At 39.7% G+C, this 27016-nt stretch overlaps 2 protein-coding genes across 7 annotated transcripts in view; one reads left to right on the top strand and one right to left on the bottom strand.

Annotated features, from left to right (window-relative positions):
- The window catches only part of VRK2 (VRK serine/threonine kinase 2), a 46611-nt gene extending 25812 nt beyond the window's left edge, over window positions 1–20799 (top strand). The window contains exons 9-15 of one of the 5 annotated variants that reach the window (XM_075496979.1): window positions 8076–8196; window positions 10809–10867; window positions 12682–12863; window positions 16899–17072; window positions 17415–17591; window positions 18277–18368; window positions 20557–20692. In XM_075496979.1, the coding sequence (XP_075353094.1) occupies window positions 8076–8196; window positions 10809–10867; window positions 12682–12863; window positions 16899–17072; window positions 17415–17591; window positions 18277–18348 (785 nt within the window). In that variant the 3' untranslated portion in view covers window positions 18349–18368; window positions 20557–20692. Of the gene's footprint in view, window positions 1–8075; window positions 8197–10808; window positions 10868–12681; window positions 12864–16898; window positions 17092–17414; window positions 17592–18276; window positions 18369–20556 lie in introns of those variants that run through there. The other 4 variants (XR_012774953.1, XR_012774954.1, XM_075496978.1 and 1 more) reach the window with 4 other exon arrangements.
- FANCL (FA complementation group L) overlaps window positions 20229–27016 on the bottom strand; it is a 32292-nt gene continuing 25504 nt past the window's right edge. For both annotated transcript variants that reach the window (XM_075496981.1, XM_075496982.1), the window contains exons 8-14: window positions 25407–25557; window positions 23524–23607; window positions 22835–22880; window positions 22664–22745; window positions 21738–21854; window positions 21359–21430; window positions 20229–20895 (exon numbers count right to left, since the gene is read on the bottom strand). In XM_075496981.1, the coding sequence (XP_075353096.1) occupies window positions 20860–20895; window positions 21359–21430; window positions 21738–21854; window positions 22664–22745; window positions 22835–22880; window positions 23524–23607; window positions 25407–25557 (588 nt within the window). In that variant the 3' untranslated portion in view covers window positions 20229–20859. The remainder of the gene's footprint in view (window positions 20896–21358; window positions 21431–21737; window positions 21855–22663; window positions 22746–22834; window positions 22881–23523; window positions 23608–25406; window positions 25558–27016) is intronic.

Here is a 27016-nt window from a genome sequence, read left to right as displayed (position 1 = left end):
ATTCGCAGCAGGTCTCTCAACATCCCAGGGAAAATACACATCTGCAGCGACTTCTGTTGGAGATTGCACAGATCCAGATGGCAGAACACAGCGACTGGTTTCCCTCATCCCATCTCTTGTTGTGAGGTTTAGACTTGCAGAGATGTTTCAGGATACTGAAAGACTTGCAACAGTTGGGGCAAAGGGCTGCTTTGCTCAACAACCCTCCTGTACTCCCGACTTGTGATTGAGTCTCAGCGCAGTCTCATCTACCAAGTGAGGTGGGGTGCTCTTCTGAAAAGTGTTTAAAGAGTGTTTCACTGTTGGCAAATTAAAGCTGCACAGACAGCCTTCGTTCTGGTGTTACCCAGTTTTTCAGGGTGGAATATTTATTTCAATGCTTTTGGAATATAGTTCCAATTTTTAAATGTTATTTTATGTGAATGAGATCCTGTCCAGAGGGCATTTCCTGAGTGTACATAGCAACATAAATATATCTCAAACCTCAAAACCCCTGAATGGTACCAGTTGCTGTATTGAGCTAGACAAATGAGAACATTTTGACTTGCTCTGCTTTTGTTCATAAAGTATATACCTGAAGATATACAGCGATTTGAGGTACATGCTGAAACTTAAAACAAAATTATGAATTTGTTGCTTTCAAAAGTGCCTCTTGGCAATGCTTAAAGCTGATAACCTCCTTGCATAAAGCCAATCAAATACAACCGCTTCCCACTAATTCAAATCAACACTGGTGTTTCCCTAGTTGAACTGAGAGATTAACCCAGCTGCATGCCTATTTATTCCCCAAGCTTTCTGTGGAGTTCATCAGTTGTAGAGGTTATGCAGTCCACTAGGAAAGTTTCCTACCAGCAGCCACTGCATGGTAACACTTTTGGGTGGTAGAATTAGTTCATGTTCTTCTGACAGCCTCTGGTAAGGGCTGAGTTGGACCTGTTGCTCTTGTGGCAGCTGATGGTGAATCGCTGCCTTCAAACACGTTACTTTAGTGCGTGCCAGTGTATGCTGATGGTGCTGCTGGCTTTGACTTTGTGCTGGAACTGAAGAGGAATTCCCCCTGAGCTGGGAAAGGCTGGGAGCAGCTGCCCTGCCTTGTGTCTGAGCTCTTCGTGCTGGTTTTGTCTTTAGTTTTGCACGGCTCACCTGTGCTCTGCCCAGTGTGCGTGGGCCCCACCGGCTGGCTCTTCCGTGCTGCGGTGCTGCCTGGGGGCTTCCAGACTTGTAGGGTGGTTGAAAGTATTCACTGCAGCCTCAGTTACATCCCCTGTCTATGCCTAGAGATCACTTTGAACCACGTCAGGGCCCAAGTAGGGCTTTGCCGTGGGATCTGACCCGCACCATCAGCACTCCTGTATTTGGTGGCTGGATCTCATTGCAACCAGCATGTGGGGGTTTTAAATTTAAAACCTTTTTATTTGATGCAGATTTCATATGGCACAACTGCATTGTTAGTTTTAGCATAGTATTTGAGTGTATTCATTGTATTAATTTTTAAAGACCATACTATATAAACAGTATTACCTTTTTGTTTGTTGATTGATAATTAAAGAGAATTCTATCTGTACCCAGTGTACATTTAAAAAAATTGTTACATAGTTAGTGTTAAAAAGTAATATTTGGATCAATGCCTCCTATGGATTTTTGTAGATTTTCTACTCACTGAGGCATGCAGTCAATACCTAATTTCTCTGGAGATATACTGCGCTTAACATATTGAGTTTTTTTTAAATACTCCAGTCCTGTGCATTGAGTGCGTAAGACCAGTTTTAATTTGCTATCATTGATGAACATAAGAGTATGAACTGTCTATGTTGAATTCCCTCCAGCATATATTTGTGTTTGCCGTAGCTTTCAAGATAACTCTCCTCTTCCTTTTAACAATGTTTCACAGTAACTATTAGCAGTTTTGCCATCTCTCGCATTGGGTAGAGGGCCTGCCAAAATCCTTGCAGAATTTACATCTACATCTGGAATAGTAAAAGCTGCTTAAGACAGTAGTGGTGACTTTTGACAAGCTTAAGGGTGAGGAGAATGTCTGATGACATCTGCCTCAATTGGGCCCACTGGTTGTCACTTTTTTGTAGCTGGTGAATATGTTTTGTCTGAGCTGGTTTCATTGAGCAAAAAGTGTGTTTGTTTATTTTCATCCCCTGTGTTGGGGAAGGCAGTTGCAGCTATGTTTGATGCCCTATTTTAGCCAGTTCTTTGTGCCCCTCACACTGTGTTATTGCAACATGCGCTCCTTGAGGTCCTTCCGAATACTCGTACACCATGTTTGTATAGGGCAATGCAGGCATCGGGCTGGCTGTAGGGAAAGCTCTGCAGTTCTTGTTCTTATTTTCACCACTGGTCTGACAGAACTGTTGGTGTTTGATATTAAAACATAGCTCGATGCTTGTCCGTTTTCCCTTTTCTTTTGCATGCAGGGGTTGACTAGAATATATGCAGGGTTCATTTTTTGAGGAGGGATGTGCAAGAATATAAACACCTACGCCTGGAAACGTATTCTTTCTGAGCCCGCATGGTTTCCAGAGAGCAGAGCTCTAAATGGCTCTGGATCAAGAGGCTTATTTGGTGTCTGTCCATGTATAGTTAGGAGTCAGAGGGAGCCTGCTGGATTTTTTTGTTGGTCAAATGAATTATTGATTTGCTGCAGTTTGGTGTGTGTTTCCCAAAGACTGTGTGCAGGACAAACTGTAAATCCTAAAAATAAAAGGGAAATATAACTGGTCTGGCGAAAAATGGGTGGAACTTTGCAGTGTGAAATAAATAAAAAGATGTTTTCATTTCTGAGTGTTGTATTAGAAATGTGTGCCCAGCAGAAGAGGGAGCAGAAGGTCATTGTAAGCGAAAGAAGAGTCGAGCTTTAGCAAGGAGAAGATTGAATAGGTTCCTATAACCACCTCTGTAAGCTTATTCTGTCCTGCCAAGACTGTCCAGAAGCAGCAAAAGAAAGATGATGAGCATCACTACTTTCTAGCACAATTGATGAGTGCAGCTGGGAATTGGCTGTTTAATTTTGGCCCTCAATCTCTACACCAGGAATTCAAAAAGTTAGTGAGTATCACAGCTGCTTGTCAGCCCCTTACCTTTGTGATTTTTTTTCTGCCACACAGATGTGAAAGAAGAGTAAAACTTCCTGTCCCCACTCTCCTGCCACACGTTGTCCTTACTGCAAGCTTGGAACCTTTTACTTCCAACCAGGTACCTGCACCTCTTGCCACCACCATTTTATCTCTCCCACTCAGGTCTCGTGGTGAAGTTCCCTTGCATCTTCCAGCCTTCCCACTACATAAACTTTGCCCCACCAAATCAGGACCCCAGCCCTCTTCCTTTTAGCACATCCCATTCCACCAGTCCTGATGATTATTCACTCTCTGTCCATGTTTAGAGGAGAATCCTGCTGCTGGCTGCACTTTTCTATTATGGATGCAGCAGAGCAAGTGCGAAAATGAGGAGGCTCTGCAGTTAGATCCTGCCGGCCAGTGGACACGTGTAACTGCTTGTTTGGAGGTTGCTGTGCACATGTCTGCACATTAGGCTGTTGTGATTGTCCAGGACAGCTCTGCTATTTTGAAGAGGTTTGAGGATCGCAGTTTGGGAACTTCTGGCCTGCAAGACTTGCTGGCTCACAGTGTGCTCATGAGCTTGGCTACGGCAGGACAGCAGCAGTAGTGTCGCTGCTTTTGTGGGTCTTGAAGCGAGTTATCTGACTACTGTGCTGGGACTGCATCCCGTGACTGACAGGACGGTGCCGATGTACAGGCTGGTCGCCAGCTTTGATGCTGTCTTTGAGAGGACGTGAGCCCTCAGGACCGTGAGGCTGATATTGTCGGCACGGCACCTCTGTGACCGCCCAAGGTGAGGTCAGTGCTGGGGAGTCACGGTTGTATCCTCCCTGTGAGCAACTGTGGGAACTCCTGCTAGCTCTGCAGTAGGTTTTGTGCCGATCAGCCGTGTGACCGGTTGAGTGTATAGCTGTAGGAGCTTTAGGAGAGAGACCATAGCTGGCATGGGAAAAGTTGCTCATTGCCATGTCCCACACTGAGTTCTCTGGAAGAGTTGTAGTCCAGTTGTGGTGACGCTGTGTTTGCACTGGATTTCTCTTTCCAGCATTCCGTGGTGGTGGTTATTGTCAGTGAGTACTTCAGCAATGTCCCAAGCTAATGGTCCAGAACTGTACATGAGGGGAGGAGAGCTTGTTCCTGGCCCTGGCTGGCAGTTGCCCTGCCTGAGACTAGATAACTCTGTACACTCTGAATGGCCTCCAAGCATTAAAATTTATCGAACTTTTTAAGTTTAGCTATATTTATCTAACCTTTTTCCTGTAGACAACTACTCTATTTAGTTAGTCACTAGCGTGCTGCAGTGAACGCCTCACACTGACCAGTACCTTGGGGAAGCAGTACTTCATTATTAGCTTTGTTTCGTCTTTTCCTTTCTCCTGCCTCCAATATGGGTACTGATTTTTGACAAAGTCTTGTATTTGTCTGTTTTTTTGTCCTCTCAACCTTGAGCTAAAAAGTTATATCACTTTTAGTTCATTTATTAAAAGACTGTGATGATACATTTTTAACATAATTATATTTCTCCATGGTCATGTTAACGCTCCTTTCCTTCATGGGCTTTTGGATTAATGGCTATGGAATGAGTTATATTTGTTTGTGAATTAACATGAATTTGTATGCTGTGATGCCAGTGAGAATTGGAGGTTCCACGGCATGTAGATGCAATATGAGCAGCTAAAATGATCCTTTTTATGAAAATCTTCCAATCTAAAGAAACACTAATGGTGAAATTATAATGTAACGGTGCTAATTAAAAATAATAGAAGAACATTTCATCTGTCACTTGTTAGCCTCCTAGATCTTTACAAAAGGCTTGAGAAAGTTTGCTTAATAAGGGCCATAGAAGAAAACTCCCATTTTTACATGGGTTTCAGATGAGCTCTTGGGAGCAGTGTAGTTTTGAGAGCATATTGTGGCTGGTGTGATATCATTTATGATCTATTTTGAAATAGTAATCTGAATATAAATTAGGGCTCAGATAACTGCCAAATCCAGTATACAGAGATACATAATATATTTTCTTCTCAGGGTGAATTGCTTCAGTTATGTTATTCTGAGTTATTGTTGAACCCTGTGCCTGCATGCTGAGTATATGTTTGTGGTGTATATAAAACTTCTTATGGCCAGACTCTGATTTCATTGACGTGGTTGTTAATTCATTAACTTCAGTGGAGTTGTTCCTGATTTATCTTGGCAGCAGTGAGGACAGAATCAGGCCTTAAATCTTCAAATTTAAAAATTAAACTATAAAAATATTGTGAATAAAGTATCGCCAACATGTTCCCATTAAATAGTATTTCATATGAGACTAAAATAATAATAAAAAATTCCTGGTTAATAGAAAAGCAGAAAGCAACTGTCTATTACAAAACAAAGAAAAAAAAACCCAACAAGTTTTTAGTCTACAGAGAAGTAGCAGAATTTGATTTATGTAAGTGCGATTTTGAATGTTTACTCTTGTAACAGTGACAAGTTATCAAGCAGAGTAATTTTATTTTTGCGTGGCTATCACATTTAAAATGAAGGCAGACTGACTTCTCTCAGTTGATGTTTATCAAGAATTCTTGTAATCTCCAACTGTATTAGCAGATCTATTTTTTCAAGTAAACATAATTGAAATTTATGTACTAGTGCTTTATTTGGGTTTAAAAATCCAATTATTCAATTGTTAATAGATAATATTAATTCATTAAAGATTAGTTAGTAGAATACTTTTTAAAAGTTGAGGAAGTTAGCATCTCTAATACAAGCTGACAAAGGAGCAGAGAGAAAGAATAAGGTAGTACAGTCAAATAATCAAATGTTGACATTTTCATGTGGTTCTATCAAAACCACATGTAAATGTCTTTATGTAGTAACACTTGCAGTGACCTGGGAGATAAAGTGATACGTGAGTTTACCATCTCTCTGTAAAACATTTCCCCTTTTATTTTTTAGTGATGTATGGCTTAGTTACATGTACCCCTCCCCCAGCTGACTACTGTGGCCTTAGGAAGGTATTAGTAAAGTCTTACTTGCACACATCTCCCTATTTGTGATGGCTTTGCCCTGGTGTTAGTCAGGAAATGGCTGGAAGATCTGTGTGTGAGTGAGAAGGTGATTAGTCATGGCCAAACTGTTAACTGTGAAGTTAACTTTACTCTCTGGGGACTGTTTTGTCAGAAAACAAGTTATCTTAGGTTAGCTTCTGAACTCTAATTGACTTAGCATTATTTACAGATTCATATCAATTAGCCCCTCAGTGGAAAAAAGTGGTCCATTGTAATTTTGACAATTTTTCTCAAAAGGCCGCTTTCTGTAGCCCATCTTACACAAGCAGGTGCCAGAAAAGCATTGTGTGAACATTAGAGGATCTGCAATCAAAAATGCTGGCTTATATGGTTATAATCTGGAATTGCCATAATGGAAAAAGGAGTTGTGAACACATGTGTATGAATGGAATTGTTCCACAGTTAACAGGAGATTTATGGCTGAAGAAATCACTACAGAACAGCAAGTGGTAGAGATTGTGTTTTTATTTTAATACGAGAGCCAAGTCTTGCATTAGGACGTTGCTGAATCTAGTGCAGAAAATAAACGACACCCAAGGGATAGCGTAGCATTCTGTTAGATTGAAGGGCCTTTAATAATCCCATAGTCTAATAGCAGTTAAAATAGAGAATGTATAAGAACTAATCTTCTGCTTTTACAATAATGTGTGTATGGTAACAAGAAACAGTTATGATGTGTTGGCACTGCAGCTTTTAGCAGATGACTTTTTAAATTAAAAGATAAGTTTGCTGAGTGACTTTCTGGAATTTATTTAATGAAGGCCCATAAAATACGATATCTGTTTACAGCTGGATTAACAGCACTATGTTCAACTACTAGTCTTTACGCTAGACAAAATGTACTGAACAAATCCAAAACGTTTCGTTCCTGGAAAGTTCAAATTCATTTCGGAGAAGCATAAATTTAACTTCTACATCTGTCTGTCTTTAATCACAATTAATTGTTTCTCTTTCTGCAGATTCTATGTGGTCTTGACTTGCAAACTATAGGCTGCAAGTCAAACGTGTACAAAGAAATATTGCAGCAGTCCTGCTTGTTCAGTTTTTTCAAGTTTGATTTCCTCTGAATAGCGGCAAGCAATAGCAATTCTATTAGTACTGCACTTTTTTTTTCCTCTTTCTCTTGGAAAAGTCAATCTATAGATTAACTTCAGTTACCTGTTTTTCTGCATAGAAGATGTTTGGGGATGGGGTTAATTTTTTGATTGAACTGTATCTACTGTATTTGTATTCTGTAGTTAGTCTGTCTGTTTGGGGTGTGCAGGGTGAGAGTAAGTTGTTCCTGAAATAACTTCCTTTTTGGAAGCAATAGTGGTAAGTGTACACAGGACTTGCGAAACAGCAAGTGTATTTTAGCTTGTGCTACGACTCTCTAAACAAACAGTTCATGGTACTTGTAAGCAGACAACTTTGGTGTGTAAATGTACACTAGATGGCAGTTTTGTCATATCTTCCAAGTTCAAATAGCTCTGTAGGAGAACAGGAAAGGCCATCAGTGTTTAGTCTGCACTCACAGGGTCCCTGCATGACCAATGTGGACCCCATGGACTTCCTGGAACATGTGTTAGCAATTTAGCAGCAGACATTTATTTCTTTGTTTTACTGCTTGGCTCTTTGAGAAAGTGTTGGTACTCAGTTATGGGCTGTCTGGATCATGTCAGAGGCCATGGGGATCAAGTCCATGTGACAGGCCAGACTGAGGAAGGATGAAGTTGGAGGAGGTGAGGAAACTGACCCTTACTTCAACAGTAACAAGTCACTGCCTGTCTGTGGACTGTGGCCAAATGCCGGGGCGTTTTAGGTCTAATACAGCTGAATAAACAAAACACTTTGCCCATTTGGCTTTTTCATATTTCATCAACACTAGTTCAATCAAAGTCTTTTCTATTTCCTAAGAAGAGGTTCTTATTTTTCATATTTTTTTTTTTCTCTTCCCCCCTCCCTCCCCACATTTTAGCCCCATCCAGACGAGGTGACCTTGAAATTCTTGGCTACTGCATGCTGCAATGGTTATGTGGGAAGCTACCCTGGGAACAGAACCTGAAGGACCCCGTAGCTGTCCAGACTGCAAAAACAAAGTAAAAATAAAACAACACACACATACGCGCACACACACATGCATACCACCCTAGAACCCTGCAACGTCCTCATCACTTAACAAAACAGGTCTGAAAGAGACAGTTTCACGTCCTGTAGAATAGCACCTTACGAGAAAGCTAAAACTATTTTCCTTAATTGAGAGCTGTTAGAAGCAGTTAAAAATGTGAACTCTGTGTGCACGTATACCCTCTTCCACATGTTTATGTATGTACTGCTGTAGAGATATGATAAATTCAAATGCACAGTACACAGACATTTTGTCTGCTGTGTATGTGTTTTTAATGCTCTTTTTTAAAGAAAACATTTGTGAATTAGTGCAGGCCTTATTGCACATACAGAAGGTTGTTGTGTGTTTCCATTAAACTTCATGGGTGCTTTGTAGAGACTATAGTACAAACATCTCTTGGAAGTTTTTCCACATGTGCATTTAATTTATTTTACTTTCTAGATGATACTATTTTTCAGATGTTTTTATGTAGGTTTTTAATGTTATATAAGCCTACTGCTGGTACAAACAATTAAATACCAAAATACTAAAGAACTTGATTAAAATCTTTCCTTTTTCCCAGCATGACTCATTTAGAGCTTACTAAAGCAACAGAGTGTATTAGTGTTTTCTTTCTCTGGTTTCACAGTTGGGACTTGAGAGAGTTAATTGCATGTGGTACAGTGTAGCCTGTAGAAGGCTATACAGAAGAGTAGTTACCCATAAATGTAACATCGCAATTGGAGAAGGCAGCAAACTTTTAAGTAGGGCAAGTCACAACAGAGGTACACAATAGGGATAGCTGATCCACAGAAATCAATCTGCAAATTCAGTGTGGCATCGGCTCTCAACAGAGAAAAAGGTTAGCCTGCAGACTGTGGATAATACAGATTGCATCTGTAAATGTTGACATCGTATGTTATGTTTAATATTTCTCCTTTAGAAGTTCTGATCATTACACGACCCCCTGCAAGGTAACACTTATACAATTCAATGTTAAATCAAGTTAATCAATCAAGCTGTTTCACTAATTCTTCCCTTACAGTTAACTCTTAGATTGCTAGCATTTTCAGGCTGCCAGGCAAACATGCTTAGAGGAAACGCACGGAAAATGATACAGATTCCATTTATCTGAAATACCCTATTAATCTAATGAATTGCGTTCTTTGTATTAGGTAACTTGCCCAGGTCATCCCCTTGTATTTATCTTCATTTTCAGTGCCTATACTGTTTTCCGAGGCCAGAAATAGACATCCGGATATACGTGCGTATCCAGTTGCTTATGAGTTAATAAGTACACTAAGCAGCACAGTCGAATCACTTCTGAGCCTGCCAGTCCTTTCTGCAGAGTCTGTGTGATGGTGAGGAAGAAGGGGCCGGGCCTGGAAGTTGGGGTGCCATGGAAAGGCAGGAGCCTGAGCAGGACCTCAAACTGTTGTTCACCAGTTGTCTCATCCTCTCATCCCTTCGCTACAAGTTCTTAGTCTTTCCTCCCAGTAACGCTGGGGCGATGAGGCAACTGTGCCAAAGCTTTGGCCATTGGTAAGGGGATATTTAAGGACTGCGGGTGTATTTGAGTTTAGAAATGTTCATGCCATGCCATAATTAGAGGAGAGGCTCCATTTGAATTAGAATTTAAGCTAGATTACAGGAAAATGTTTATGTTTAAATGTTTCATTTCCCCCAAATTGAAACCCCTGTTTCTGATACTGAACAATAGATTACTGAATTGAAGGTTATTGGCCTATGTACCCCGACTTTATGCATTTGAGAACACATCCTGTTACTGATTGGTGGACCTTTATGGCTCCTTTAAACAAATGAACAAAAAAAAGGGATCCCTTAATAGTTTTAACAGCCAGACTGAACTAGCGGATTTCACTGACTCAGGGCAAGGGGGCTTGTGCTGCTGCAGGCTCCGACAGGTGCTAGGAGATCATCCTGGTTCATGCCTGCACAAAGATGAGAGCTGTTGTTACTTCATCCGTTTTTAGGGTATGATTGATTCTGAGCTCCAGTGTCCTTTGCTATTTCTGTTTCTGGATGGATAGAAAGTACATCTGTGGCCCTGCCCTTCAGTTTATGAAGTGCACGGGACTTAGGGTCGTTTAACCTCCCTCTCCCCTTTTGTCCCTGCCATGCCTGCTTGTAATTTTGACAGCCATCACCCGGCTGCCCGTGAGCTACATGGCAGAAAGAACCTGATGCTGAATGACTAGTAGGCAGACCAGAACTGCTTCTTAAATTCCGAAATACAAATATTAGTCATTAAGCTGAAATCAGAACAAGCTGAAATCAGAACAATTTCAGCTCAAAGGATTTTTCTTTTTCTTTCTAGAAAGCTTAAAACATCTGCAAAGAAAAACTTAATGTTAAAGTGCAGTCTTAGCTGTAAGCCTGGTCTTGCTGAAATCAGCAGTCTCCAAAGAGTTAAAAATATAGCTGGTAAGAGGAGATTTTGTTTTAAAAGCAGTACTGTGAATCATTAGCTATCCCAGAGGTCCACTCCCTTTGGAATTGAGACTTGCTGTCTTCCTAAATCCCAAATGAAGGATCACCTGCTCCAAACCCACATTAAACTGTTGCACTCTCATGTTGTTTCAGACTTATGGATGAGCTCCCAGATTCAGTGATGGAATGGGGTTCTTCTGGAAGCAGCTGTAGTAAGTGTGCTTGCACTATGTACCATATAGCTCTTTAGCCTTTTACAAAAGATACTTAAATGTCTTAGTTCCTCTAAACAGGGGGAAGCAGGATAAAAGTAAAAGTAACAGAAATTTAACAAAGCCTTCAATTTAAAATCTTAAATGGAGTTGCTAAGTTTTGCACCTTAAGGTAGATGCCTTCTCCAGGCCTGAATCCATGCAGTGTTACCAGGCTCTGGGCTTAGGGCAAACTGTAGTGTGCAAGCAGAAGTCATCCTTGAATCAACCCCTTGAAATCAAGCCTGCGTGAACCGCTCTTATACTACCTGTCCAACAGAAGAATTCTGTCTGCAATATCTGTATTTAGCTGATAACACAGTAGTTATGTAATACTCATTGTTAGATTGTATGTCACACTCATTAATTCAGGGTGCAATTTAATTGAACTAATATTTCTGACTTCAGTGGAACTGGATCAGGCCCTTCATGTACAAGCTTATTATCTTTTAAGCATTTTTAGCTCAAAGGCTTGCTTACTGCAAGGGGAGAAAGTAAATTTCTGGATGCTGTCAAATGCTGGTCACTCTGCAATAAATGATTCTTGATGCTTACTGATACAGGATACTTAATGCTTTTATTGCAGGAACTCTTTTTCTGCTGCTTTCCTGCATTATCCCATAAACAAGTACTAAGTAGATGATATATAGACACTGAGGGCTAAGTTTTCAGCCCCAGCGTGTGGTAGTACAAAAATCTTGATGAGTCTCCTCTGTGATGTGAGCCACAGAGTGACGTAAGGGATCTTAGCCGTATGTAATCCAAGGTGTTAGGAAGCAGTGACTATCTTAAAAACAGAAGTAGCTGTCAGTATGGAAATAGTAAGCAACTGTCTACAAAAGGTTTATTGCTTAGTATTGAGTTTGAAAAAGCAAATGTATGGACAGTTTGTCTTGTCATATGTTTCTTCCTTCACTGAAATACAAAAGTAACCCAGGGAAAACACCAAACTTCCTTCAAAGGTCAGTATCTATTTTTGATTTATGCACTTACTTTCATAACAGTTCTGTATTTGAATTACTGGAATGCATCATATAGTACATAAAATATATTCATGATGTGTATACATATTTAGTAAATCTTTGCTTCTGGGATTTTACCAGATGCTAATTCTGGTGTCGTACTCCAGTTTTAGGATACACTTGGGTCTTCAACTGAAAGAAAAGTTTGATCCCCCCCATATGTTTTTCCTAATAGCATTATTTCTGCCCATTCAGTGGTTTCCCTGTTTCTAGAATCACTCGATAATGATAGCAAAATAATGCTGCTGTTAGACTGTTCTAGGATGTAATCTCAAAAACAATATTTGTCCAAGTATTAGAAGTAAAAAAAAAAAAAGTTGCTTTTTTCCAAAGCATTCAAAATGTAGTATCTATGCAGATTAAAATAGTGTTGTTGAGAGTAGTTACTATTTAAAGGGGTATTATAATCTATCAAATATAAAATACTTCTATTTTAAACAGAACTATTGATATTTGTCAATAAAGTATTTTGATTAATTTTTATACTTAGCTAGCTTTCGGTCCTGTACAAATTAGTGCATGTGCATAACAAGGCATAGCACTTAAGAGTTAGCTTGTTTATCCAAGTCTATCTTTTCTTTTTCTCGTCTCAAAAAGACAAGATACTGTCAGTTCTGTGTTTTGAGCGTTGTCTTCAGCTGAAATTGTGTCATCTTGTTTGGCAATGTAGGATTGGCATCCATTTTGGAATGAAATTCTTCCTGAAGTTCTAGGTCTACACCAAGTGACATTTACACTAAATATGCTCCACAGGTGAAATATCCAAGTTTTTGGCATGTGTTTATGGCTTAGCTTATGATGAGAAGCCAAAGTATCAAGTGCTCAAGAAAATCCTGCTGGATGGACTAGAGTCAAGTGGAACTCGCTACGATGGCCCTCTGGAATTTTCCGCTGCAGCATGCACGCGAAATCACTGTGCTGCTAAAGCGTCAAAAGTAAGACAGACAGTTCTGGGATTATTTCTGACATCTCCTGCTTGATTGTTGCCTTTTCTTTTGTAGAAGAGGAAATAGTTTAAGATCTCAAAATGAGACTGACACAGCAGTTCTTTTGCCTTAAATACACCATGTTTGTTAATTCCTGTTTCCCCTGGCTTTGCTAAAAAGTGGGATGTCAACCCTTAAGGAGGAAGAACTGTCATGAGTCCTTTTGACCTACAGCCTCTCACTTCAAAGCGGGAGGTCTGTGGAGAATGATTTACTTTCAGGATAATGGGGAAGTCAAGGACTTTGTTCACTAACATCTTGAAGACAAGCCTGAATGCCAGGTTTTTCCTTCGTTCCAGATTAAAAGCAAAGTTACCTTTATTAGTGAAAGCATTTAATTCATTTTCTTGCTTTCAAACTGTTCTTTGTCATTTGCGTTTATACTCCTGCAGCCACTAATGTGGAGGAGGTATTATTCTGGGATTTAAGTGTGTTATTGGTATGCAGTGCTATGTGATGCACTAAGACAGAATTTTAAAACCAACAGCTATCGTGTTATATTTTCCTTTTGTACTTTTAAGTCTGAAACGATAAAGTTAATAAAAGCATGTTTTAATAAGTGGAGATTGAGGTAATTAGCAGTCTTACTGGACTTGCCGTGAAATGTCAGTCCCGTCATACCTCTGCCTCGAAACTCCCCGTATGCAAAAGCCCTGTTTCTGTCTCTGATGCGTGTGCAATAAGGCAGGGTCAGGGTACCATTCATTTTTAATATTTCTGGTGAACTTTGGACCATCACAAGTGTACGTGAGCCAAGAATGCAGGATGCAAACTAATGTGACTGATAGGCTGCTAGATGAATGGTGATTCAAGTATCAGTGCACAGATGGTTCTGATTTGCTGAGTTTTGTAGCTGCTGCAACTGAAGACATAAAATATCCTTCTAGTCATAAATTAGCTCTTTGGAAGCAAAACCTTGGCACCAGAGCTTTACAACCTTCAATTAGTAGGGAAAGAAGTATTTGAATGACTGTGGTATTGACATCTGTAGGCCTGCATAGTAATCATTCCTAATAGAAGAGAATATCTGTTTGAGGGGGTTTTGCATGGCTAATTAACCACCAGTGAGAATATGTAATTTTTTCATGATCTCCTGATTGTCACCTTTCTCTCATGATACAATTACATTTTATTGTAGCAAGTGCCTCACAAACCAATTGTCAGCACTATTTACGTATTATGGAAGGCAGAACAAAAGTTCATGTTTAATGAAAAGGCACTGGGTTTTGATCTTGGTAATTACAGATACTTATTTTAGCAATTTTATTGACTTTTCTGGTTTTATCACTTTTTTTCCTTTTAACAAAACCAAAAGCTATTTCAGTGACAGGATTTCTCTTGCCTATGATGGTGACCACTTCGTCCTCACTAATTTGAGAAGCTGCTTTTTTTAAGTTTGTACTGTTTTCTGAACTTCCTTGAAATACCAGGTAGCTGTTAAATGATCTCCAGCCGATCCGGTTGGATCTCTGGGTCACAGGAGTCTTTGATTTCTTAGAGTCAGGTATCGAATAGTAAATCTATTTTCTTCCTATTGCCTGGCCTAAGACTTGACAGTATACTGGCATAAAAGATGATCCTGAACTTCCAGGCTGTAAAAGCTGCTGTAGCACTTGCTGTTTGCAAGTTCACAACCCCACTGAAAAATCCATGAATGAGGAGTGTCAGTTATCACCACTTGTGTGCTGTAGGACTAAGCAGAATTGGTTTTGATGGCCAAGACCAAGATCAGAGAGAGTGTCTGCATATTACTACACCTTGGTGCCTATCACCACTTTTTCAGGGAAATTTTTCATGTTGAGTGTCTTGCTTCTTGGAACAGTAAGAATGCTAGTGCTGCTCCAATGATCACCTATTTTTTACCTGAGTATGTTTCTTCAGCCAGTTCTGCAGTTTACATGTGCAAGTTTCCTGTAACATTCACTGCAAAACAGCTGCAGAAAGGAAATTTCTAGGGTTATTCGAAGGACTTGAGGAGCACTTAAATACAAGTAGAGAGAGCAGATAACTGAACTTTCTCTAAATCTCTCGCTGTTTTCAGAAAATGCGATTTTTCAATCTGTGGTTGTTGGCTGTAGAGGATATTCAAGACCTGGTGCACTTTGGTGCTACAGTCCTGACAAAGTGTTCGATGACAGGCAGGCACTTCCCCCTGCATCTCTTCACGGCACTGTCTGTAGTTATCCTAGGTCTGACTCTTTTCATCTCGGCCCTCTACATTCCCTTTCCACCTCTCCTTTTATTCACCAAACACTTCTCCCATTAAAGAGGCAACCTAAGAATAGTGGGAGCCACTACAAACAATCCACTGTCTCCTCACTTCTTGCTTATGAGCAGAATCTGACTCCAGATGACCTGTCTGATTCCACCTGTACCAGTTTGGTATGCAGGAAAGAGGTGATCTTGGGCTAATTCCCTTCTGAAGACCAGTAAACACCTGTAAGTACCAATAAGGGGATCCTGTAACACTAGCTCCTTGAAGATGATGTGAAGAGGAATTGCTCCAGAACATGAATTTTAAGATGCAGCTCCCTGTGTAGTACAAGAATCGAATCTCGAGGTGACATAAAAGGCATAACAGTGGCCGCATCCTGGTTCTGTTTCAATTGCATACCAAATATAGGTGAATATTGGAAAATATGAATTGCGTTAATTCTCAAATTTGTTTAGCAGTTTTTGGCCCTGGATAAATATTTTCAGCTTTTTCACCTACAGGGAAAGTGCTAGCTTTAGGGCCAAAGGAAGTATGGTAAGGCCAGCTTACTACTTGCTAGATTTTGTAGATTTCGTATTAAAAAATAATTACATCAATACCAACCTGTAGTTTTTATTAGTGTGGAATATGGTAAATTTTAGGCCTAAAATAAATATTTTCACAAGTGCTGTAAGTCCTGTTTTGAAAGTGATGTCGTCATGTAAGGTATGTATGCATTGTGAAGATACCAGAGTTAGCTGTCAACGAGATGAGCAGTTCTTGCGTGATGCAGAGAAAACAGCTTGGGCCCCTGCATTCAGATAACTGTCAGCGTGGCACCGAGCCTCACCTGTGTAACTCCGTTTCTCAGGGCCATCTGCAGTGTTGTGTCCTGAGGTGGACTGTTTGAAAGTAGCTTGAGTTGTTATTCAGAACAGATACACCTTTATGTTTCGAAACATTAATAATTTTCAGAGAGCAGAACTATGGTTTATCTACTTAAAAGGTGTTTTGGATTAAAGAACACATGAAGTGCCCACTGGCACTTTCAACGGTATTTAGGTTGTGCAGTTTCTATCTCCTGTATGTATTTAATTTGCAGTATAAAAAAAAAGCCCATTATTTCTTTTTTAGCTGCTACATTCAGATACAGCTGCTGCATAGAGGACCATATGCAAACATTACAGTTACAGAGTTATTAGTGTGCCAGAAGTACCAAAGGCATGTGGCATACAGCCTGTGTTTTGGCTACATTTGTCTTCCGAGTTACAAAAGCCAAAAACAGACATCATCTGATACTTAGTGCTTAGAGCAGCACTGGAAAAAACTTGCATGAACTCATGCAACTATTCACCATGTATTCCCCATTTACATTTTAGAAGAATGTAAGACTTAAATTAGATTACCCGAGTCAGAAGACGTAGTGATTATCTTACGTTAGAGAGCTTTGCATTTGACTCAGTCCAGTGATACGAAATGCATTCAGCTCTACTTGTTAATGAAACAGAGTGACTTACTGGCATCATTCCCAATAAAGGTTGTTAGTGAATGTTTTGAAATGTACAACTCAAGTTTATTTTATAGCATACTTCCCAAATACAGCATAGCTCTAACTTTGTACTGTTTGAAGACGACATTTATTGATAATTAAAATGCTGAAAACAATTCTTTCGAGACAGATGAAAGCTTACTCTCATTCTGTGTTCTTGGTACTGAAGATAGAACATTTTTCTCTTTGAAATACCTCCTCTCTTTTTTACTATACAGAATTGTTCACTGTACATCAACAGGTTTGCTTACCAAAGCCTATGCCAAAACCAGTTCAGCAGAAGCAAAAAAAGATGGAAGGTGAAGAATGCATCTGTCAAAACAAAGCCTGTACTGGGGTAACAGGCAAACACCTCCAAGGTGAAGAAAAGCCCAGTAAATTAAACAGGCTGCTTCACCAAACAGAGCCTCAGCAGGTGAGAGTTGGGCACTACGGTAAGGCATGGTATCTCCTGGGAGTTCTTCTGCTCTGTTAGCTCAGTGTCCACCTTTTGGGGTGGGCAAGGAAGAAAAGTGCTTGAAAAAAGCCAGGAGCTATGTCCTAAACTCCAGAAGTCGGCATATGCTTATCAGCTTGTATTTATTTTCCAAACATAAAACTCGGTATTTCTCGTAAGCCCAGGGAGTAAGTGCAAACAGGGCACTATCCTTACCTGTCTCAAACGTGGCAGGTCCAAGTATTGGAACGGTACCTGTGATAATTTTGAATGTTACTGAATTCTTTTCAGCATACAGAAGTACTATCTGTACATCAACAGGTTCACTTACTGAAGCCTTCACCGAAACCAGGGCAACAGAAGCAAAACAAGGTGAAAGAGGAAGGCTACAACTGCCTAAGCAGGCCCCATGCTCGGGTAACACGCCGGCAATTCCAGGCTGAAGAGAGGCCAACTAAATTTTACACTATGATTCAGGAGCCTGACTACCCGCAAAAGGTGAGGCTTTTGGTGTTACCTTAGAAGAGTCATGGCACCTTGCGAAAGAAAGATCAGCTTTTCTAAAAATGAGAGTTTAAAAAAACCCCGCACCATCACAAACACTAAAAGTTTGTGTGTCGTTGCTTGGTCACACTGTTAGCAAACTACCACTCCAGTTTTTTCTACAGTTTGGTAGTAAAGCAGTGCACCAGCCTGCAGATAAAAGCGTTGGGAAATGACAATCTCCCTTTGTGGGCCCTGTTGTTTTCTTGGGAGAAACTTACCTTGGTAGTTTCCTTTTCTATGTAGTGGAAAACTTCATTGCACTCTTAAGTTCTGAAATTCTGACTTTTTAATCTGAGGATTTTAGTTGTCAACTAGCTCACCTCAAATATTATCGGTAATTACTGCACAAAAGAGTTGAATGAATGTATTCAGTCTTACTCTTCAACTGTACATGAAAAAATTGATGAAAAAATCATCAAGGTTTTAGTAAAAATAATGCAGACTAAAGTGCATCTTAGTAACCATACTGTGCTCCTTTTCTATGGAGTTTACGTATATTTTAACAAAGAGATTCTACCCTGTTTGTTTCTTTCATATAGAAAAATAACTTGTTAAATGAGGACAATTTCTAATAAGCACAAAAATACAACTTTAAAGATAGCTTTATTATTAATCCAAAATTCTTTGCTTCAAGCAGTCTGCTGATCACTGCCTGGAGACTCCGGTACAAGCTAGGAGAGTGAAGCAGAAAATGCACAGCTGTACCTGACAGCATCAGGCAGTAAAGTGGTGAGCAGAACAATTTTTGGAGATGTTTTGGCTGATAGCAAGGTAGACAGATTCTGAAAAGTCTCTGGAGTCCTGACACAACAGCGACTCCAAGTAACAGATATGTTTTTTTTAATATGAAGATATTCCAGTGCTGCTTCCTAGTCCTCAAATGTAAAATTTAAAAAGTAGTAGCAAAAAAAGGTAGCAAATCTCTCCCCCAAATCTCCTCCTTCCTGTGTGTTTTGTACAAAAGCTACCGTAGTCCTAAGAAAGAAGTAGGTAGAGAAAGAGAGCCACATTTAGGCTTCCAACATGCCATGGAAAAAGGAAAGAGCTGGTGTAACTTCCCGTTTACTTGAACAGCAAGGGCACAGTATGGATTGTAGATCTTGACAGTGGAGAGTAACTAGGGGATTTGTGTTTCCCTCCTTTTTGTGGGAGGAAGGCAAAGTAAATTTTTACAGACATGGGAGTAATCACTGGTCTAGTATTTAGATATATTTGTGTTGTGATTTAGTCTTTCTAAAGGAAAAGCCGCTGTTCCAATATGATTACTAGTGCTGCATCTATGTAGAGCAGTTCTGTGGTACTCACTGAGTATTATGCATAATAGGGGAGAGTTAAAATGGATGTCGGATAACATTTAAGATATTCAAATGAGAAACTGGAGAAGGAAAAAAAGGCAGGATTGTATGAGTTTCATTTTGCAGGCTTCCTCTTAATTCCTTTCACATAATTTAGGAGAAAGCTATACAGGAAATTTTAGAGTACTGAGGTTATGAAAATTCAGGAGGATTCTTAAGGCAGAAAGGGGGAAAAGAAACAATGGTTCATGCAGGAACAAGAGGGGCGAGAGGCTGCCAAGCATTCTCCAGAGAGCAATTCCAAACACTTCGGTTAGGCAACTGCCTGGAGTAGTTAACTGCGGGCCCCTCACTCTAACATGGATGGGATGGCTGCCCTGTTGCCATTAATAGACGGTGCAGTTAAAGGTCTGAATACAGAATGTGGAGGGAAAGTTCTCTTTCTCCCTGCTTTATCTTTTGGGGAAGTACATTCAGAAAAACATCACGTAGCTGGGACAATGAAAGAACGAGTGGGGCTGCTTCGTAAGATGCTGCTGGAGAGCAGTTACAGTTTAGGTAGAAATTAAACTGAGAAACATTTCTATGCTGAAAGGGGAGCACCTGACTGAGAGGAGTAGGACAAGAAGGGCAGGACACTTGTGAGAAACAGGACAGCTGACAAACTGGGAAAAAGAGAACAAGGAAGTAACAGCTAGAAAAGAATACAGAAACAACAAAAAGCAGAGAAGAAAAAACACATATGAGCTGCCTTTAAGTTGGACATACTATTATGTTTCTATTAGATGGGGCCTGTATTTCATTAAAAGAAGAGAAACAGACACTGTCTGTCACTAATTCGAAAGAGGAATACATCAGGAAGACAGGAAATTTCTATTAGAGGAATACAATTTAGGTTATGAATTTTCACCAAGAAAACTATATTGCTAGGGTTGAAATCAAGTGGGATGTATTGCTAAAAATAACACGCATTGTGAATGAGATCACGGAAAGGAAACCAAAGGTGGAAATTTTTCCGAGGGACAGTGGAAAATATGGTCAAGTCTTAGACATGTGAGAAACAGAACCATAGTGTTTGGGAATTCCTTTCAGAGACAGAGATCAAGAAGGTAAGCTAAGGATGACATTGCTTCTGGAGACCTAACAAACCCCAACCACCACCCTAGCCAGCTAGAACAAACCCCGCACTACGAGCAGATTTATGCTCTCTATGATATACCAGAACTTTAGCTTCACTAGGAAATGCAAGAACTTATGCAAATAAAAATGGCAAATCAAACTTCAGAGTAATGTCTAGGGTTTCCAGGCTAAAACTTTATTAGCAGGAACACTGTAAAGACTTAATATATTAACATTTTTTGGAAACAAGTTAGAGAAGAATTTCAGCTGTTGACTTCTGTAATAAATATAGAGTATGTCTCTTTAGAAGGTGCTTAATCACACCTGATGTTACCCACTTAATATCCAGTATACTTATACCCGCAAACTCCAGAGTTAAGACTTTGTAAGAAGTGTATTGCTTTCTCTAGGATAACTGAAATACCTAAATGGCATCTTTGTATTTCCGATTCACATCTCACTTATTCAACATTAAGTTCATTATAACTTTTTTTTTCCTGCAGAAAGACACCACAAGAGAATTACCACCGTTTGACCCCCAAGCAGTATTCTCGGAATCCAAAAAGAAACACGACCAACTCTTAACTACAGAGCATCCGGTATCACTGCAAGAAACCGGTCCTGCCATGACTAGTCCTTCTATATCCGTTCTATTTAGGATTGCATTCACTGACGAAACGTACCCCTACAGTATAGCTATACTTGTACTTCTGCTACTAATATCACTTTCCTTGTATTTTCTTTGATGTTGCTGTTCCAGTGTCTTCAGCGTAAGTGCAGCGGTGTTCCCATCACGCAGTTTTTTCTCAGAGTTTCTTCGTTGAAGATTTCAGTGTCAGTGGCTTGGAAAAGTTTTTTTTAAATAATACTGTTAATACATATCCTTTAAAGACAAGTTCACTTAAACTTTCCAAACCTGCACTCAATAGTTACGTATGCACTAAACTATTTGTACAAGGCTGTTCTGTGTTACAAATGTTGGGATTCTTTTTTTAAACTGGACCTTTGCTACAGCAACATAAAAAAAGTATCATGAAATACAATGTGGTGTGATATTTAATGATTCTAATGCTAGTATGTTGATAACTGGTGTGTAGCCATCTTTATACTGCTTCAGAAAACCTTTAGTTAAATATGGATGGATTAAATGCATGGGAATTTAAAGTTTTCCTCTCTTTATTCCAGCGGGTAAAGGGAAGATAGCCACAAATTCTGTTTTACAACCGACTTTGTTACAGCTTTGCCTTTATCTAAGCTACCACACACTACTGAGTTCAATCACTCATTTCCATTAGATTTCCTTACCTTATTACAATATGGACAGTCACCAAAGATGACATTAAAACTCTGTCTGCTGGAAGGAAGACCTTGTAGCCACTGCAACACAAATAGATTAAAATTCACGTTTGTTTCATATCAGATTTAAGAACAAGCTATTACCAGGGGTTTTCCCAAACAGAGTTCATTTGATCAAGAGCTGACATGTTACAACCGCAACACGAGGCAGGTTGCCTTCCACAGGGAGCTTATTTTTTATGAATTGTGGGCTAGAAGACAAGAGGAAGCACAGTGACTGTTGGAGCACTCCTTAAAGGATTTTGATTCATCTGAAACTGAAGTGGGCAATGCTTATTTTCTAGAATCTGTGAGTTAATGAGCAAGTTTATCCCATTAATGACTTTACCTCATACAGGCAAGCCCAGTGGAAAGGTTGTCCACATCGGGGATCGTCGCACACTTGATCTGGAGGAGCGCCATCGAGTCGATAGGCATAGCAGATTCCACAGTCCTTAGCAAAATCCTTAAAACACAACATGTTTTAGCACACAGTACAACTGCAAGGAAGAAACAGGGCTGGCAACACAGAAAACACGTTCATTGATTTGGAAATGCTTTTGCGTTTCTTGTTACTTAGAATTACACAATATTTTTGCCTTCAATATACCCGTTTACACCATTATGGTATAAAGAGTGAGATCAGTTGCCAGATGTACAAGACTGTGCCAGGTTATATTTTATCCTCTCACTGAACTACGTCTAGTTTGACAAGCGTTTTCATACTCTTGGACCTCACTGTTTCTTTTGTATTAAACACAATGATTTGTCATTACATTTGGACATCAGACACAAGACCTCACAGTCAGATATTAATTTAAAACTTTCACGAGTGAAAGCAAAGCTAGTAATCCAGTGCTACAGCATCGTCAAAAATTAATTCCAAGTTTGTTTGAAATGCACCAGTATTTGGATGGCCTCTTGTCCCCTCTAAGCAGCTCTACCTAATTAGAACTTAAGTCATCAACATCCATAACAGAATGTTTGGATTTTCCACATCTCATTAGCTACTCTGGAACTTCCTCTTTCCCTTTTAATAGCGAAGCCTGTTATTAATCGCCTTACTGCTATGAAGGCCGCAGGAAAGTGTGCACCTCTAATCAAAGGTTAACAAGCTCTGACAATTGTTGCTTGAAGTTCAGAAGTCCTTATGACAATATATTAATCCAATTACCTCTCTTCTAAGTCTCTTCTTTTTGCTAGCAGTTATAAAGTGACCATTTAAATTTTACTTATTGAGAAGTAACAACTGATCATTAGCAAAAAGCAACTTACACTTTTTTCTAACACAGCACGAGATGGAAAATCAATTTCTAAGAGGTCTTTCAAGTTTTGTAATAAACTGATTTCTGGATCCCTGCGGGTGGGAGAGAAGGAGAAAAAAGTCAACGCTAGGAATGGCAAATACCATTTCAGTTTCAACCCTAGATTATTAAAGATGCTTACCATGAATGCATATTGTTGTTCAGCTTAATTCTCAAAGGGTTAACCACTGCAAACAATGTACATAAATAATTACATCATCTTTAGGATCCCCTTCGCTCCCCCACCCAATTTACCCTCTCATTTCAGCACTGAAGGGGAAGGCATGGGTTGGGGTTTTTTAATTATTTAAGGTAAGTCAATGGTAGTCCCCAAACTAAAAACTCTTGGTTTTTAGTTTGGGGAATTCATTACGCTAATATTTAAAATATCATACTGTTGAAGACATGATCGTAATTACCTTAGAACGTTGGTAAAAAGCTGTGGGACACAGAGTAAAAGACTTACTTAAATATTTCCAAACACTATTAGGGCATATGTAGTAAATTTAAAAAATTTTTTTAAAAAGAAAATCGTATTAAAACGTAAAGACGATTGGGTAATCGTCTGTAGGACACAGGGTTCCCTCTAAAGTGTGCTAGGAAAGCACTGGAAAAAAGTGTCACTCACAGAGCAAAACAGCATACTATGACTTTCGGCTGTTAAAAACCCCAGCGTCTGCTGGGTGCAACTCCTACACGCATATTCAGCTTAATTCCTGGCTCTGCTCAAGTGAAGTTTACCCCAGGAGCCTGACATAGCTTACACTGGTGTCTGCTCACCAGAGAGCAGATTCTAGAAGAGAAACAAACGGGGTACGTCTGCTGCCTTACCATGATCTGCGCCAAGAAAATAACACTCGGGGAGCATGTTTGGATGCCGAGGATCTACCTCTATGTTCACGGAGACATTGTTCCCTACAATGAGAAAGCAAATAAGTCATAGGGGAAGCTTTTCGTTGCGGTCGGGTATTTGAAAATGGAAACCTTAACCTTTTTTTAAAAGCAGTTTTAAATTGGTTAATTCAGGCTGGTTTTCATTACTACAAATAATAAAAAAGTTGGTAGGTATCCAAATTAATTGTACAAAATATCAGTATATATTCAATATCTAAATGTCAATGGAGTGTAATTAAAAATAGCAACTGATGAAATAAAACTGCCAGTCTTGCATTTATTTCTTATAGACCAGTCTTAACACTTATTTCTGAATGATCAAACTCAAGCTAGGTGACATAATCCACTTGAAATCTTAGTGAAATTTTAAAGGTAGTAGAGTAATTGTTATTAATTCCTCCTCATCCTTTACAGTCAAAGAGAGATGCACAAAGACAATACTAAGCAGTAAAAGTCAGCCCCCTCCACAGCATAATCCTGGACTGAGCGAACAATAGCATATTTTTGAAATCGCAAATATTTTTCTTTTACAAGGTACCCCATCATCCTCGCAAGGTCTGCTGTTCATGAGGGGTAAGCAGCTCAAAAACATTCTGGATCCAGGCTAAAAACCTCACAACGAATTCTCTTCTAAATAAAAACAGGTGAAAGCCAACGTTTGTTGTAATTAAGGGGTACGGTAGGCTTACCCTCCTGGAAGAAACTGGAATGAATGAAATGAAAGTTTAGTCATAACTGAAGATCGTCTGTGACCGACAACAAAGGGCTCAAAGCCTCGTACTGCCCTCCGCTCATCGAACGCGAGGTGCTTTTTGAGGCTTTTCTTTCCTTTTCATTGCTCTGTGTCAAAGCACAGCAGAACCAAGCTAAAGCCACCCTGACTGCGCGCACAAAAGAAGAAGTGTTGTCCGACCCATGTCATTTTAGCCGGTTGCCGAACTTTTTCTGTCCCTCCCTCCGCCCCCAGCAGCCTCCGCTGAGCAGCCTCAGCACCCCACTAGCTCCGCTCCTTCTTCACTCTGCAGGCAATCAGACTTTCCGCAGGTTTCGAGGACAACTTAGGTCTACTTTGGTCCGTTGTACGTTCCCAGCTTTCTACAACACGCTATTGATATTTTGGATTTAAGCTAAAAATCAGAACTCTTCTTTCAAAGATAACATCCCCCCCCCTCCCCCCCGGCCCTGCGTATTTCTAACCTCTGACAGCAGCAAGTTTCTCCTTTGCAATTACAAGACTCCTTATCCTATATATATTAAGACCTTAAAATGCCAGGCATCAGCATATGAATTAAGGTACTTTTTCAGATGGTTAGCACTGTAAGGCTCTCATTTCCTCTCTTCTCTTCTGTCTTTGTCCTTTCCACCTGCCTCTTTTAACTGCCTTTTCTGCCTTTTGACTGCGCTCTAATATTCCTTTCACTCTTCCAGGACAGGATCAATCTAAAGTAATAGTCTGTTAAAAAATCTGGAATTTGCGAATGAAATAAGGGCTTCATCTAAGCTGATTTTTTATAAAGACTGATTTTTCTAGAGTTACCATGCCAGTCCTCAGTTTTTGACAGTTACATGTTCATAATTTACAAATACACAGGGATTTCCTGCAGAAACTTTCATTTTATGTAACACCATAAAGTTGTAATTAATTTTCCAAAGCGGTTCAGTATTCTGGGAGGTTATTTTTTTTAATACGTGAAGTAAGAGAGTTGTGTCTTGCTCATTTCCTAACTCTAACAAGCACCACCTGATTAGATAAGCAAAGCAAAGCAGCAGCCCAAGTTTTACTTCTCAAACCCACTGTATTCCTTCAAATCTTTCCATACCTATTGCAATTCTTCTTGTGGTAGCACTCCGTGTGGGATTTTCTGGCTCAAGCACCCACGTCTTCCCATCAATTTCATCCATGGCATCCCAGAATTCTTTCAGTGATTCTAACGCCGCCAGGAACTGATTATAAATGTCTATTAAGGAGTTCTAAGAAAAGAAGAAATTGAAACAAATTTCCTATAGTTTCCACCTCCAGCCATATAGAATATTTAAAAAACCAAACTGTAGGTAATTTAAGAAGCATTAAAATCTAGTATGTATCCAATCGTATCATGGTAGCATGAAATGTTGAACCTCACAGGTTTTTAGCTGAAACAACACGAGTAAAGAATAGCTGTATCCTGAGGACAAAGAAGTACGCTACTCCTGGTAGGTTGAATGTGTTGTGATATACGTACATCATACCTGGCTTGGATAGTGTTTCATGCTCCTTTTTCAGAAAACTTTTCTGAAAACTGGTAACAACTATCAATTTGCAGTGTAACTTGTAACAAACTCCTGTAACATTGAAGTAAAAACCATCATTATCTACTACTAAACTTCCAACATTCTGATAATTTGTCTCTACTTCAGCTGAGCCCCACAGCAGTGGTACCAAATATAAATACACAGAAATACCCACCTAACTAAAGCAGCTTATTTATTTTTTAAAGACTCTAAGAAATATAGCCTAACAATGTCATAATTATCTCAAAATTAAGCAGTATAAAAATGGGTACTTAACAATAGATTTCAAGCCATGTAAATACGGTAAGAGAAGGAGAAACCATCTAATCATCAGAGGATTACACTCAGGGGATTTCAATATTTGAGAGTGGATTAGATGGAATCAGAAAAATCTTTCATTATACAGGACAATATACAGAACAGCAATGCAAAAGAAGTCTTTTGAAAATCACTGGTGAGCACAAAAGAAGTAACTATTTCTACGGGGAAAGACTTCTTCAAGTTGAGAAAACAGTCGGCAGTCACGTTGACACCTTTCCAAACGCAGATGCCTCGAGGGTACAAATCATGAATTTAGGGAACCGAAAGGAGGTGAAGAATGCAGGAGGGGGAAAGAGACGAGTTCCATTCGGGGTAACACCCCACAGGGGTTTTGAGCCTGACCTCGGAGGGAACCAGGGGAGGAACTGGGAAGTGTCATGAACAGCGGGAGAACAAGGAGCCGTTTGGTGGGGAGAGATGAAGCTACGGCAGGAAAAAAGGGAAGGTGTCAAGAACCAAGTAGACTTCTTGTCAAGAACAAACTAGACAGTTTGTGAAGGGAGATCAAGGGTGGGGAGAAGGCTTTTGGAGACGGACTCTTCCTGCATAACTCGCTTTCTCAAATTGTTTGGTAGCGGGGAACTCAAGAGTAGAAAAAGAGGAAGCATTTGGGAGCACCAAAGGAGATTTTGAAATCGTTGACACAGAACACAACTGAACAATTAAATGCACGAGTAAAAAGCAGGAAGGATAGGGGAGAACTGGCAAGACTTCTTCAACCCGGATAAAGAGACAATAAAGTACGTTTTGAGAAACAAAAAAGATGTAACAAGGGCCAGATTTCAGATCTCTTTTGGCCTGGGAACAAGTTCTTGGGGTCAAAAAGAAAAAGCAAATT

The sequence above is a fragment of the Mycteria americana genome, chromosome 3, assembly GCF_035582795.1.
Source record: "Mycteria americana isolate JAX WOST 10 ecotype Jacksonville Zoo and Gardens chromosome 3, USCA_MyAme_1.0, whole genome shotgun sequence".
Classification (NCBI taxonomy): domain Eukaryota; kingdom Metazoa; phylum Chordata; class Aves; order Ciconiiformes; family Ciconiidae; genus Mycteria; species Mycteria americana.
The sequence above is the reverse complement of the archived record's forward strand: the minus strand, read 5'-3'. Positions and strand labels throughout refer to the sequence as shown.